We start from the raw sequence: 14,162 nt of genomic DNA, 5'->3' as shown, positions 1-14,162 counted from the left end.
GGTTTCTTCATTTTTCTTTGTTCTTTTTTCTGATTTTTCCTCAAACAGAGTTGTATCCAAGTGTTTGTCTTCAATTTTTCTGATCCTGTCTTCCATTGTTTCAAACCTGCTCCTCAGCCCTTCTGTGACACTGTCCATTTCTGAAATCTTGTTGTTTATCTTTTGGATTTCTAATTGTTGTTTTTCTATGATTTCTAGTTGTAAATTTATTTTGGCATTTTGTTCCTGTGTTATTTTCCTGCATTATTTCATTTCTTAGGTTGGTATTTTCCATGAATTTATCTATCTTTTCCTCATTTTTGTCTGCTTTTTGCTTCAACTATTGGATAGTTCTGAATATTTGAGATTTGAATTCCCCATCAGGTAGTTCTAGTGCCGTTTCTTCTACTGGAAATTCACCTGGTGTTTTATTTTGGGCGTCTACTGGAACCATCTTGTCCTTTTTTTTATGTTTTGATTTTGTCTGCTGTCTTCGGGACATTCAGTAGTTATTTTACTCGCTGATTGATTGCAGATTTGTTTGTTTTGTCCTGCTTTTTTGTTTTATTTAGTTATGTCTGAGCAGGAAGGCTATGTGTTCTTTGTTGTTTGCTCTTCCATGGGCAGGATACTTTTCACCTCCTTCTGCAGTACGCAGGATCAGTCACTCAGGTATGGTATAGCAGGGCAGGTCCAGCTGATGTTGAGTTGTTGGGATGGCTTGTTTGTGGCATGTACTAGGGTCAACAGGGCGGACTGGGAATAAGTGCAGGGCAGGTTCTGGTAGGCCATGCCTGTGCCGCTTGGTGGTGTGATATTAAGTGCATGGTGCAGGTAGACAGGATGGAGGGGGGAGATTGTGATGTGTGGAGCTAAGATGGGTATGGGAAAGAGGAGAGAAGAACAAGGGCCAAAAATTTACAAACAAAAAAGAGTGCTAAGGCAGCTTGCCATTGGAGTGGAGAGATGAGAAACTGAGAAATGGAGAAAAACAAAAAGGATAAAAACAATAAAAAGGGTAAAAAAAAGAATAAATAAAAATTAGAAAAAAAAAGAAAAGCCCCCACAGGGTTGCTCCCAGGCCACGAAGTACAGCCTGGCTAGAAGGGGCAGAGGTGTCACATAGTTCCAGGTATTCAGGAGACAGGAAGAGAAGGTAAGTATAGAGAGACAAGAAACTGAGAAATGAAGAAAGACAAAAATGGAAAAAGAGAGAAAAAAAGAAAAACAAACAAACAGAAAACTAAAACCAAGAAAAATGAAATGATATCAGGGATCCCACTGTGTGGCTGTGCAGGCTGAGGGAGTAGCTCCTGAGCTGCATAGTACTTCCCAGCTAGAAGGGGTTGCAAGCTGAGAAAAGAAAAAGAAAACAAACAAACAAGCAAATCAAAACAGAACAAATCAAAACAAACAAAAAAAAAAGCCCTGGGGATCCCACCAGTGTAGTGGCACGGGCCAGGAAGCAGTTCCACAGTCAAGCACCATTTCACAGCCTTTCAGGAAGAAGAAAAGATGGCACACACAGCCAGGTATTTGAGACAAAGGAGGGGAAGATGGTGAGAGCTATGGAAGAAACCAAAAGAAGCAACCAACAAATGACACTCAGGGAGCCAGCCAGTGTGGGTGGGTGGTATACAAGTGGCACAGGGGTCAAGCTCATGCTTGTCAGCCAAGAGACTGTGGCCACAGGAAGCAGAGGAGGCTGAGTAGCGGTGAAGAAGGGTGAGGGGTGCAAAAGAGTATATCACTGGTTACCAGTTGTTCTGTCTCCTTCTGGGTGCTCTGTAAAGCTGCTTTCCTGTACTCCCTGTTTTCCGATCTCTGACAGGAGTCCAAGATGGCGGATCCATGCTGCGTTAGCTGACAGAGGACCTCTGCATGTATCTCTCCTCGCTCTCTGTTCTCTGCCAGTTTCTTATTCCATTTGGTGATTGGCTGAGTTCTTTATCTCTTCATTTGATGGTTAGGGTTTCAGGATTGATGTTTGTCTCTGTTTGACTTAGTTTTTTGGATCTTTGCTTTAGAGGGATGGCATGGTGCTTCTGTCTATAGTGCCATGTTGCCTGGAAGTCTCTTGTTTACTTTTAACTAAAGGAATAAGCAGTGCATTGTAACATATAGTTACATATTACAACTTTATTCTTTTTATAAAAGGTCAGTATTTATATCTAATGTCTTCAAATATGATTACATATCTACCCTGCTTAAAACCTCTTACTGGTTTAGATAAAATGTAAGCTTACTCAGAACCAAGCTCATCTTTCTAGTAAAGTTTCCTGCCTAGTAAAGAAGTTAATAGATAACAAGTAGTCAAGAACTAGGCTTTGAATTGAATTCATAATCATTTCTCACAGCAAAAATCCCAATGTTCTTACTAGGTTTACAATTTGAGTGATACATAAAATTACATATATGTAAAGGTATTTAAAAATTCATCATAAAGAATGAATCATCATTTAGTATTGATGCAGAACCCAGAACTGATTTCACCAAGTTCTGACTTAGGCAAATAAACATGAGAAAACATTAGAGCAAGAACAAAAATAGTCAACTTTTGTAAAAGCAGAAGGATTATGACATATATTTTACTCAGATAATAAGTGCTAACTGAAAATATTTTTTCATTAGTATCTAATCAACAAGAGTCCTATATTGGCTTATGTTTTCAGTACAGCTGTTAAGGTAAAACAGCATGTCAACCACTTTTAGCCAGCACATGAATTTTCTGAGACGCTTCAAGAAGATGCTTCCAAGTACATACTTATCAGTCCAACTATCGGTCAATTATCCCCTCAACTATAATGGCTAGATGACTAATGCTAAAAAAAAAAAAAAAAAGGCCTTTAGTTTTCTTATGCCTTAGCCTCTCTTTTCTTAATAGCAACAGAATTTCCTGAATTGAAATCTGAGAATGGTGTTGTTGGAGATTAGAGAACAGTGAAGAAAGTTGGAGACAAGTATTTGATGGATTTTATTTAACTCTTTTCTCTGTCCAAGTTTCAAGCTAGTCACCTTCAATTATAGGGTGACCCACCTCTGTTGCTTGAGCAAGCATGTCCTTTACTGTTTAATATATTACTTACCTCATTCTTAATAGATATATATATATATAATTTATTTTATTTTTTGTTGTTGTTATTGTCTTACCTTATTCTTCATAGTTATTTTATACACATTATCCAGAATTCAATAAAAAGATATGAGATATATGAGAAAGCAAGAAATTAAGTTCCATCATCAATAGAACTTGGTTCAGATATGTCCTTGGTGTTGAGATTATTAGACAGAGATTTGGACATAACTATTATAAATATGTCGTAAAGGTAGGCAACATGTATAAACAGAGAATTTTAACAGAGAGAGGGAAACTAAAAAAGAGCTAAATGGAAATGCTAAAAATGAAAAACACAGTATCAGAGATGAAGAATTCCTTTATTGGATTTATTGACAGACTAGATACTGCAGGAGAAAACATCAATGAATTTGGATATAGGTAATAAAAATTATCAAAACAAAGCCAAAGAGAAAAAAAGTAAAAACAACAACAACAACAAAAACAAACAAACTAAAAAAAGCATCCAAGAGCTGTGGGACAATATCAAATGGTCTATAATACAGGTAATTGGAACTGCCTCTGAATAAGATTAGAGAATAGGGCAAAGAAATTAAAAGAAAAAAGAACTGAGAATTTTCTAAAATTAATAAAAGAAAAAACCCTCAGCTCAAAGAACCTCAGAGAACCTCAATCAGGATAAATACAAAACAAAACAAACAAAAAACTATGTCTAGGCAAATCATTGTCAAATTATTAAAAACCAAAGATAAAGAGAAAATCTTAAAAGTAATCAGAGTTAAAAATAATAATAATACAGGCAGAAGAACAATGATAAGAATTTCAGCTAACTTAGCAGAAACAATGGAGGCCAGGACATCTTTATAGCGCTAAAAGGAATTAACAAAATAAAACAAAACTGTAAAGCTAGAATTCTATATCCAGTGGAAATATTATTCAAAAATGAAAGTTACAAATTTTTTTTTCTGACAAACAAGAGTTAAAGAATTCTGTTCCAGAACTTTAGTAAGTGAAATGCTGAAAAAAAATTTTCAGACTAATGGGAAATGATACCAGGTAGAAACCTAGCCCTGCAGTAAGAAATGAAGAGTAAATAAATCAGTAAGTATAAGGGATTGATATTTTAAATTTTTCATTTTCACACATGTATCATTAAATATGTAACGACTTTATTGTTTAAATTTAAAATATTATCAAAAGAATGTGACATTTATAGCATATGTAGAGGTAAATTATGTAACAAGAGAACAAAGGGTGGGAGAGTAATAATTGGAAATATACTATTTTAAAGTTCTTACATTGCTTATAAATTATTGGAATAGTTTTTAATATAGATTATGATGAGTTAAAGATACCTAGCATGATCTCTACAACAATTACTGATTAAAATAAAAAACAACTCAAAGTAAATAGGAACATAAAATTAATACTAAAAGGTAACTGATTTACTTCTAATGAAAGGCAGGAAAGGAAGAACAGAGGAATAAAGAGCAGATGGGACCAATCAGAATAAAACATCAAGATGGTTGGCCTAAAACCAAACACCATCAATAAATATAAATGGACTAAAAACTTCAATTAAAAGTCAGAGATTGTTAGACTAGATAAAAATCATGACCTAACTATCCATTACTTAAAATAAACATATTTTAAACATAGAGACACAAACAAATTAAAATCAAAATTATGGAAGAAGATATTCCATGCAATCATTAAAACCAAAAAAAAAAAAAAAAAAGCCAGACTCAATGCCATCGAGTCAATTCCGACTCTTAGCAACCCTATAGGACAGAGGAGAACTGCCCAATAGGGTTTCCAAGGCGTGGTTGGTGTATTTGAACTGCTGACCTTCTGGTTAGCACTGAGGTCTTAACCACTTCACCACCAGCGTTCCTGTGCAATCATTAAGCTTAAGAAATCAGGCATAGCTATATTAGTATTAAACAATGTAGAGTTCAAGACAAAGAATATTATCAAAATTAAAGAGAGGCATTTTTTAATGATAAAGAATCGTTAATAAAAAGGCCATAACAATTATAAAATCATATAAACCTAATAACAGAGCTCCCAAAAGTACAAAGCTAAAATTGACAGAACTAAAGAAAATATTGATAAATCCAAAATCACAGTTGGTGACTTTACCACTCCTGTCTCAGCAATGGTGACTTTAACACTCCTCTCTCAGTAATTGTTTAAAATGAATTATTAAGAACATAGAACATCATCTGTCTTTTTGTGTTTTCTAAGGAAGAGTGCACACAGTTATACCCATTCCCAAAGAAAAAAAAGGCATGGGCACACTCCTACAGAGTATTATTCTACTTGTGCCCAAAAGAAACACATCTTTTCCATTTTTCTACACAAGGGTAAACCTTTGTTCATGTCACAGGTTAAAAACAGTCTATTTTTCAAAATATAATTTGAGTAAAATGATGCTGAAATACTGTGCTTACAAGATTTTTTGCTAATAAGTCAACTCAATTTTTGCTCATAAGTCAGCAACTGTGCAGTTGACCTCACTGTTATAGACTTTTGATTTATACTACATTGTTTATAAATGAAATTCAGTCTCAAAATGATAGTAGTTTCCAATTTTTAACCATTTTTAAATGGATCTGTAGTTAAAATGGGCTGAGTTGATTGTTGTGCTGATGGTTAGTTAATAATAAGTTCAAATAGCAACAATTATTTTATTGAGCAACCTCATTTCTCCTTTTCCTCCAAATCAGCCAAAAGAAAGTCTCTGATGTTGGTTGATAGGTGTGCCTCAAATTAATAAAAGAAAAAAAATTAGGGCAATACATATTTGTTAACCAAAAAGTAAAATAAACTTTGTTAAAATTTCATCTTTTTTGATCCATGAAGTTAAGCTTATCAAAAGTAAGCTGAAAAGTTTGAGTTGAGTTACAAGGTCAGATTCCACTAGGCCAAAGTGTATATAGAACTTAGAAACGTTACTCCACCAGCTTTCCGTATTCAGAGCTGAGTGACTTTATAGTACAGAAAAGTAGTTTATAGTAAGTTCTTAGGTCTTTTTCCTGAAAGTTAATTATTTCTTGTGAATTCCTATAATTCAAAAGGTAAAATCCATACAGGTATGCATTATTCCATAATAATTTTATATTGAATAATTATGACCTATTCTTGAAGAAGAGTACATAAATTGCCCATTTCTTCCCCCCATCTGGAGTTACTGTAAAGCCAGAAGTGTGGCCATACATACTACAGGCCTAAAAGAACAGACACCATGGGACTAGAAAAAGGCAGTGCTCACACATGTGCCTGTCTTCATGGAGACCTTTTAGGGTATCACTTGGCTGTCTCTATCCTTACCCTTGTATCTTTGCATACTCAGTTTACTCACTTTGAAAACTTATCTTTTCTATCTCTAAATGTTCAAATTCTATGCATTCTTCAAGGAATGTGTTAAATGCTATCCCATGTGTCATGGATTGAATTATGTCTCCCAAAAATATGTGTCAACTTGGCTAGGTCATGATTCCCAGTATTATGTGATTGTCCCCAGTTTTGTGATCTGGTATGATTTTCGTATGTGTTGTAAATCCTAATTTCTGCCTTTGGTTAATGAGGCAAGATTAGGTTATGTTAAAGAGGATTAGGGTGGGATGCAATACCCTTCCTTAGATCACAGCCCAGGTCAGATGTAAGGGAAGTTTCTCTAGGGTGTGACCTACATCACCTTTTATCTTACAAGAGATAAAAAGAGAGAGAAGGGAGCAGAGAGATAGGGACCTCCTACCACCAAGAATGAAGAGCCAGGAGCAAAGCGCATCCTTTGGACTTTAAGGTCCCTGTGCTGAGAAACTCCTAGACCCAGGGGAAGATTGATGACAAGCGTCTTCCCCCAGAGCCAACAGAGAGAGAAAGCTTTCCCCTAGTTCTGGTGCCCTGAGATCGGACTTCTAGCAGCCTAGACTGTGAGAGAATAAATTTCTCTTTGTTAAAGCCATCCACTTGTGGTATTTCTGTTATAGCAGCACTAGATAACTAAGACCATGTATGAAATCTTATTCTCTACAACAATAATAATAGTAATAATAATTAATAATAATGATAGCTAAAGTTAATTGATCACTTTCCATGTAGTTTTTTCTAAATATTTGATACATATCATCTCATTTAATCTTCATAAAACCCAACGGGTTATGAATTATTTCACACTTTTCTCCAGAGTTATTTTCCATAAGCATAAATCATATCTTTACTCCTTCAGTGTCTTTCCACCATGTATAGGATGAAGTTAAAATTCCCAGTCTCATTTCCAGGGACTTTCATGATCTGGCCCTCTTATATCCTATCAGCATGTTTCCTACATATTATATTCAATGCGACAGTCACATCATATCTTCTGCTGTTTTCTACACATCCCATGTTACTTTATATACTTGTTCATTAGGTCAGTTAGTTTTCAGCACAAATAACCTTTTCCCAAATTGAACTTTCATGTTCCAGTTCAAATGCCATTTTATTCATCCAATGAACCGGAACATAGAAAGATTAATAAATTTTGATCTTTGACCTTTAAAAATTTATACATAGTAGATGTGACACTGATAATATGAACAGTTATGATATAGCATGAAATACTTTTTCCTATCCCCAGCCAGAGTTGGTCTTACTCTGATCCTATACCTTAGTCACACACTTACGCATTTCTGCCTGATTTCTATGGTCTGTTTTCCCACTAATTTATAAACTCCTTGAGAGTAATGGATACATACAAATTACCCAAGAAATGGTGGTTGAATGAAAAATTTGTTGAATGAACAAGACCAGTGGTTGGTGGTGCAGTAGGTAAGTGCTCAGCTGCTAACAGAAAGGTAGGGTAGTTGAGCTTTTAAGAAAACTTCTGCTGATCCAAGAATGCCATATAGAGCCCTGATTCAAATATTTTCAGAGAAATGGTTGCAAATGTTACAGTCATGAGGGAATGTTCTAAGAAATGTCCTCTTCCTAATCATTAGAACCACCTAACGAGTCTTTTTTACTATTTTCTTCTATATGATGAAGTAAGTGTTGGGACTAATTTGCTGATAGAGCTAGTGTCTGAATTATAGAATAGCATCTCTACACTGACTGCAAATCAGTTCAGGAATCTGCTAAGATACTTAACAGGAATGTAACCTTGGGCAAGTTCTTAACCTCTATGAATTCTATTCCCCCTCTTAAAATGAAGACAAAACATCTGTCTCAGTGGTTTATTTGGATTAAATGAGATAACATGCTCAAAAAAGTGCCTGACACATAGTGTTCAAGAGCCACTAATAATCTTTATTATGAAAAATGACCTGACAATATAATACCAGAAACTGTACATACTTATTTCTCTTAGACACTACTAGTCTCATAGGCGGCCATGTGAGGCCTAACAATTACTAAATGAAATGGCAAAAACCAACAACTGTTGCCAACTATTTAAGTAGTCATTGGGGATTGATTTTTTTTTTTTTAAGGTAAGATAACCTGAATGATGATTGCACAATCTAACACATTATCTAATTAAAGTAACTGTACACTCTTTGCAATTACAAAGTGGAAGGAATTATTTAAGCATGGGAAAGCATTTGTCTTTCTATTTTTTCAGTTCATTTTCAGTGAACTTGAAAAATATTAATTAAGGATAATAACAATTATCCTTACTTTCAGTGTCAAGATGAGTGTAAGCTTTATTACATTGTTCATGGAAAAACTATGGTAAGGAACTTGGGGATAGGAATTAACTCAATATTTGTAAAATCTGGGGAAAATGAAAGTATAATTAAAATACCAAAATATCAAGAATTCTATGTGATTATAGCAAAGTGGTTGGTGGTGCAGTAGTTAAGCACTCAGCTGCTAACAGAAAGGTAGGGTAGTTGGCACCCACCAACCACTCCGAGGGAGAAAGATGTAGCAGTCTGTTTCAGAAAGATTACAGCCTTGGAAACCCTATGGAGCAGTTCTACTCTGTCTCATAGGGCTCCTATGATTCGGAATCAACTCAACAGCAATGAGTATAGCAAAGTGGAAATGTCATTTACTTAGGAGATTAAATCACGGTTTAGACGCAAAAATGAAGTAGATGGCTGTTTTATAAACATAAGTAGTTATGTATTTTAGTAATGGATTTAATAAAAATTTATCATTACTTTTTTTGGTAATAAGTTTTCACACAGCCTTGAGGAAAAGCATAAGAAATATATTGTTTCGCTTCTGTAGAAGGCTCAGTGTAAGCACGAGTGTATATTTCTTTCTTTTTTTTTTCAACAGTTTGACATAGACAAAGAGGCCGGGGAAAGGCAGATTTACCACCGGTACTGCATGGAGCGAGCCTCTGTTCATTGTGCCCATGTGTTCACTACAGTTTCTGAAATTGCAGCAATAGAAGCAGAACACATGCTGAAGAGAAAACCTGGTAATTATCACCCCTGAGTTTGTCACTGATCTTAATGTTCCAAATGATATGAGAGTGTAAGGATTTGTTTTCTCAGCATAAAGTAACAATTATTAGAAAATATTGTCTAGGTTGCAGAGGTAAAACCACAGTGAAGTTCAGTAAGAAGCAAAAACAAGAGACCGAGAGAGAAGACTCTTCAGGTTCTTTCCAGTGCTTTAGACTATGGTATAAGCTAATTTCGGGGGCTCACCTAAACCTTTGCCATGAGACACTTCAGCATCCTATTAATTAATTCCTCTTTATACCTAAGCTAGTATTAGTAGGTTTCCTTTACTTGCAACCAAATAGTCCTAATTAACATATCCTTCTTGCTTAATCCCTGTCGTTTTGTTTCTAGCTGTCCTTCTTTCAGATGGCAGTTGAATGTCTACAGAAATATTCCAGGGTGATAGATAATAAAAAAAGTAAGAATACAAATATAATTTGAATAGTGGCAGCATAAAAATCCTATAATGTTTGTTTCTCTTTCCAAGGATCCTCTTGGATTCACTTGGCTTTTCACTCCCATTCCTCTTACAGGAGTTTATTACATCATTATGCTCATTTCTCTTTGGATATTTCCTTTTTTTTGGTCTGTTGTTATTGCTGGGTGCCGTTGAGTTAATTCTAATTCATAGTGACCCCTTTGACAGAGTCAAACTGCCCTATAGGGTTTTCTTGGCTGTAATCTTTTTTTTTTTTTTTTGGTAAAGCAAAAACAAAGTTTTTTCAGCATATATTCAAAAAGGTAAAAGTGGGAAACGGACAACCATGCTGCCAGAGCCGTGCTGGCTGTAATCTTTATGGAAGCAGATTGCCAGGTCTTTATCCTGTAGAGCCACGGGGTGGCTTCGAACTACTAACCTTTTTGTTAGCAACCAAGTGCTTAACCATTGTGCCACCAGGATTGAGCTTACAAAAAACCTCTGTTTTTTTTTCCTATTCTAAAACAAAAATTTATCTGGAGGCTGCTACCCTGTCAAACACATCACGATTTCCTTCTTCCTTCTACTGTCAAATATCTTGGAAGAATATTTCATAGTTACTACTTCCATTTACTCATTAGCCCCTTGGGCTCTACTTTACAATCCCTAGCACTGGCTTGAAATTGTACTTCCAAAAATCACCAATTTTTTTTTTTTTTAATGCCCTTGACATTCCCTATATTTAACAATGATGGACACTTTTATCTTTCCCTTACTTTTTGTGAAAATGCACAATCTAAGTTTTCTCCAACATGATTCTTCTTAAGCACCTCTAATAGTTTTCTTCAACAACCAATAAAGCCAAAGATGAAGAAATTGAAGGTTTTTACCAACTTCTGCAGTCTGAAATTCATCAAACATGCAATCAGGATGCATTGATAATTACCGGTAAATGGAATGTAAAGCTGGAAACGAAGAAGGATCGGTAGGTGGAGAACATGGCCTTAGTGATAGAAATGATCACGTTAGAATTTTGCAAAACCAACGACTTCTTCATTGCAAATACCTTTTTCTCACCAACATAAATGGCGACTATATGTGTGGACCTCACCAGATGGAATACACAGCAATCAAATCAACTACATCTGTGGAAAGACATGATGGAAAAGCTCAGTATCACCAGTTAGATCAAGGCCAGGTGCCAACTGTAGAACAGACCATCAATTACTCATATGCAAATTCAAGTTGAAGCTGAAGAAAATTTGAACAAGTCCATGAGAGCCAAAGTACGACCTTGAGTATATCTCACCTGAATTTAGAGACCATCTCAAGAATAGCTTTGACTCACTGAGCACTAATGACTGGAGATCAGACAAGTTATGGAATGACATTAAGGACATCACACATGAAGAAAATGAAAGGTCATTAAAAAGACAGGAAAGAAAGAAAAGACCAAAACGGATGTCAGAAGAGACTCTGAAACTTGCTCTTGAACGTCGAGTAGCGAAAGCAAATGGAAGAAATGGTGAAGTAAAAGAGTTGAACAGAAGATTTCAAAGGGTGGCTTGGGAGGACAAAATAAAGTCTTACAATGGCATGTGCAAAGACCTAGAATTAGAAAACCAAAAGGGAAGAACATGCTTGGCATTTCTCAAGCTGAAATGACTGAAGAAAAACCTCAAGGCTCGAGTTGCAGTAGTGAAGGGTTCTATGGGCAAAGTACTGAATGACACAGGAAGCAACAAAAGAAGTCGTTTCAGGAGGTAGCATATCATAAAGAACTGATGGTACAGAAGTTCAAGCTGCACTGAAGGTATTGGCGAGAAACAAGACTCCAGGAATTGACAGAATACCAACTGAGATGTTTCAACAAACAGATGCAGTGCTGGAGGTGCTCATTCATCTATGCCAAGAAGTTTGGAAGACAGCTACTTGGCCAGCCAACTGGAAGAGATCCATATTTATGCCTATTCCAAAGAAAGGTGATCCAACTGAATGTGGAAATTATCGAACAATATCATTAATATCACACACAAGTAAAATTTTGCTGAAGATCATTCAAAAGCAGCAGCAGCAGTACATTGACAGGGAACTGCCAGAAATTCAAGCTGAATTAAGAAGAGGACGTGGAACCAGGGATATCATTGTTGATGTCAGATGGATCCTGGCTGAAAGCAGAGAATGCGAGAAAGACGTTTACCTGTGTTTTATTGACTACGCAAAGGCATTCCACTGTGTGGATCCTAACAAATTATGTATAACATTGTGAAGAATGGAAATTCCAGAACACTTAATTGTGCTCATAGACCAAGAGGCAGTCATTCCAACAGAACAAGGGGATGCTGCATGGTTTAAAGTCAGGAAATGTGTACATCAGGGTTATAACCTTTCACCATACTTATTCAATCTGTATGCTGAGCAAATAATCCAAGAAGATGGACTATATGAAGAAGAACAGGGCATCAGGATTGGAGGAAGACTCATTAACAACCTGTGATATGCAAATGACACAACCTTGCTTGCTGAAAGCGAAAGGACTTGAAGCACTTACTGATAGAGATCAAAGACCACAGCCTTCAGTGTGGATTACATCTCAACATAAAGAAAACAAAAGTCCTCACAACTGGACCAATAAGCAACATCATGATAAATGGAGATAATATTGAAGTTGTCAAAGATTTCATGTTACTTGAATCCACAATCAACACCCAGGGAAGGAGCAGTCAAGAAATCAAACGACACACTGCATTGAGCAAATCTGCTGCAAAAGACCTCTGTAAAGTGTTAAAAAGCAAAGACGTCACTTTAAGGACTAAAGTGCTCCTGACCCAGGCCATGGTATTTTCAGTTGCCTCATATGCATGCAAAAGCTGGACGTTGAATAAGGAAGACCAAAGACGAGTTGATGCCTTTGAATTATGGTGTTGGTGAAGAATATTGAATATACCAGGAACTGCCAGAAGAACGAACAAATCTGACTTGGAAGAAGTACATTCAGAATGCTCCTTAGAAGCAAGGATGGCAAGACTTCGTCTCACTTACTTTGGTCATATTATCAGGAGGGATCAATCCCTGGAGAAGGACATCATGCTTGGTAAAGTAAAGGGTCAGCAAAAAAGGGGAAGACCATCAAGAGATAGACTGACACAATGGCTGCAACCATGGGCTCAAGCATAACGATGATCATGAGGATGGCGCAGGACTGGGCAGTGTTTTGTTCTGTTGTACATAGTGTTGCTATGAGTCGGAATCAACACAATGGCGCCTAGCAACAAAAACAATACTTTTCTACTTCCTTCTGTCTTTTAAAAGTGGGCATTTTCTAAGATTGTATTCTGAATCTTGTTTCTAGATACTCTTTTCTTTAATTACTGCTTTCTTAGGAAGGCATCTTCAGAACAGTGGTAAAAAACATGGACTTCGTGCAAGATTGACCGAATTCAGTATAAAAAAAATGATTTTGTGTTGAATATATGTTACTAGCTATTTGATATTTTATACATTGTTTAAGCTCTCTGTGCCTTATCTGTTGAATGAGGATAATAATACTGTGTCTTATCTAGAATTTTTATGTTTAAAAGAATTAATAATGACACAGAAAGAGTGCAAATCAGTGTCTAGCTAATTGTAAAGATTTAGAAAATGTCAGTGATGATTATTTTGTATGAACCATTGTCTAGCTCTTCTCAAGCTCCTCTTTGTCTTGCTGCCCACAAGCTAGTTTCATCTGGGTGTTCCACTACTAGAACTTTCAACACTGCAATCTACTCCGCTTCGAACTAGGGACAGAATCATGTGGTGGCTCTGACCGCAGTTGTGAAATCTCTGATGACTTTGTGGTTTAAGAAGGTCAATGGACTTTTAGTAGATAATTAAACATTAAAATTTTCCCAAGAGTATTCTGAAAACAAACAAAAAAAAACCATTTTGTTGCATAACTATAACTTTGTTTTTCCTTCAAGTCCTCCCCAATTAAAATTATAACCATAGCTACAATGCTAAGGGTGCAGCTTCAGAACAAATGCTGGATAAAAACCTTGCAAGGGCCCTGTGAGGGAGACAAGATTTTTTTAAAAATATGACTATATACTAAATGGAAAAGACCTATTTATTACTGTATTATTATGTTTTGAACATATATTCAACTCAGAATCATTTCTGATGCTGCAAAGATGACATTTTGTTTAAAATATTGGAGAGAAGGCAACATTATAAATTTGCTAATTTCAGATAGACAATTGAATAC

The 14,162-nt window shown here is 35.9% G+C and overlaps 1 protein-coding gene across 1 annotated transcript in view; it reads left to right on the top strand.

Moving 5' to 3' along the window:
• GYS2 (glycogen synthase 2) overlaps positions 1–14,162 on the top strand; it is a 61,429-nt gene that overhangs the window by 23,847 nt on the left and 23,420 nt on the right. Inside the window, exon 5 of the mRNA XM_004390631.3 lies at positions 9,326–9,470. Coding sequence (XP_004390688.1) covers positions 9,326–9,470 — 145 coding nt within the window. The remainder of the gene's footprint in view (positions 1–9,325; positions 9,471–14,162) is intronic.

The sequence above is a fragment of the Trichechus manatus genome, unplaced genomic scaffold (genome assembly GCF_000243295.1).
Source record: "Trichechus manatus latirostris isolate Lorelei unplaced genomic scaffold, TriManLat1.0 scaffold00313, whole genome shotgun sequence".
NCBI classification, from domain to species: domain Eukaryota; kingdom Metazoa; phylum Chordata; class Mammalia; order Sirenia; family Trichechidae; genus Trichechus; species Trichechus manatus.
Note: the sequence above shows the minus strand (reverse complement) of the source record. Positions and strands in the feature narration are given on the sequence as shown.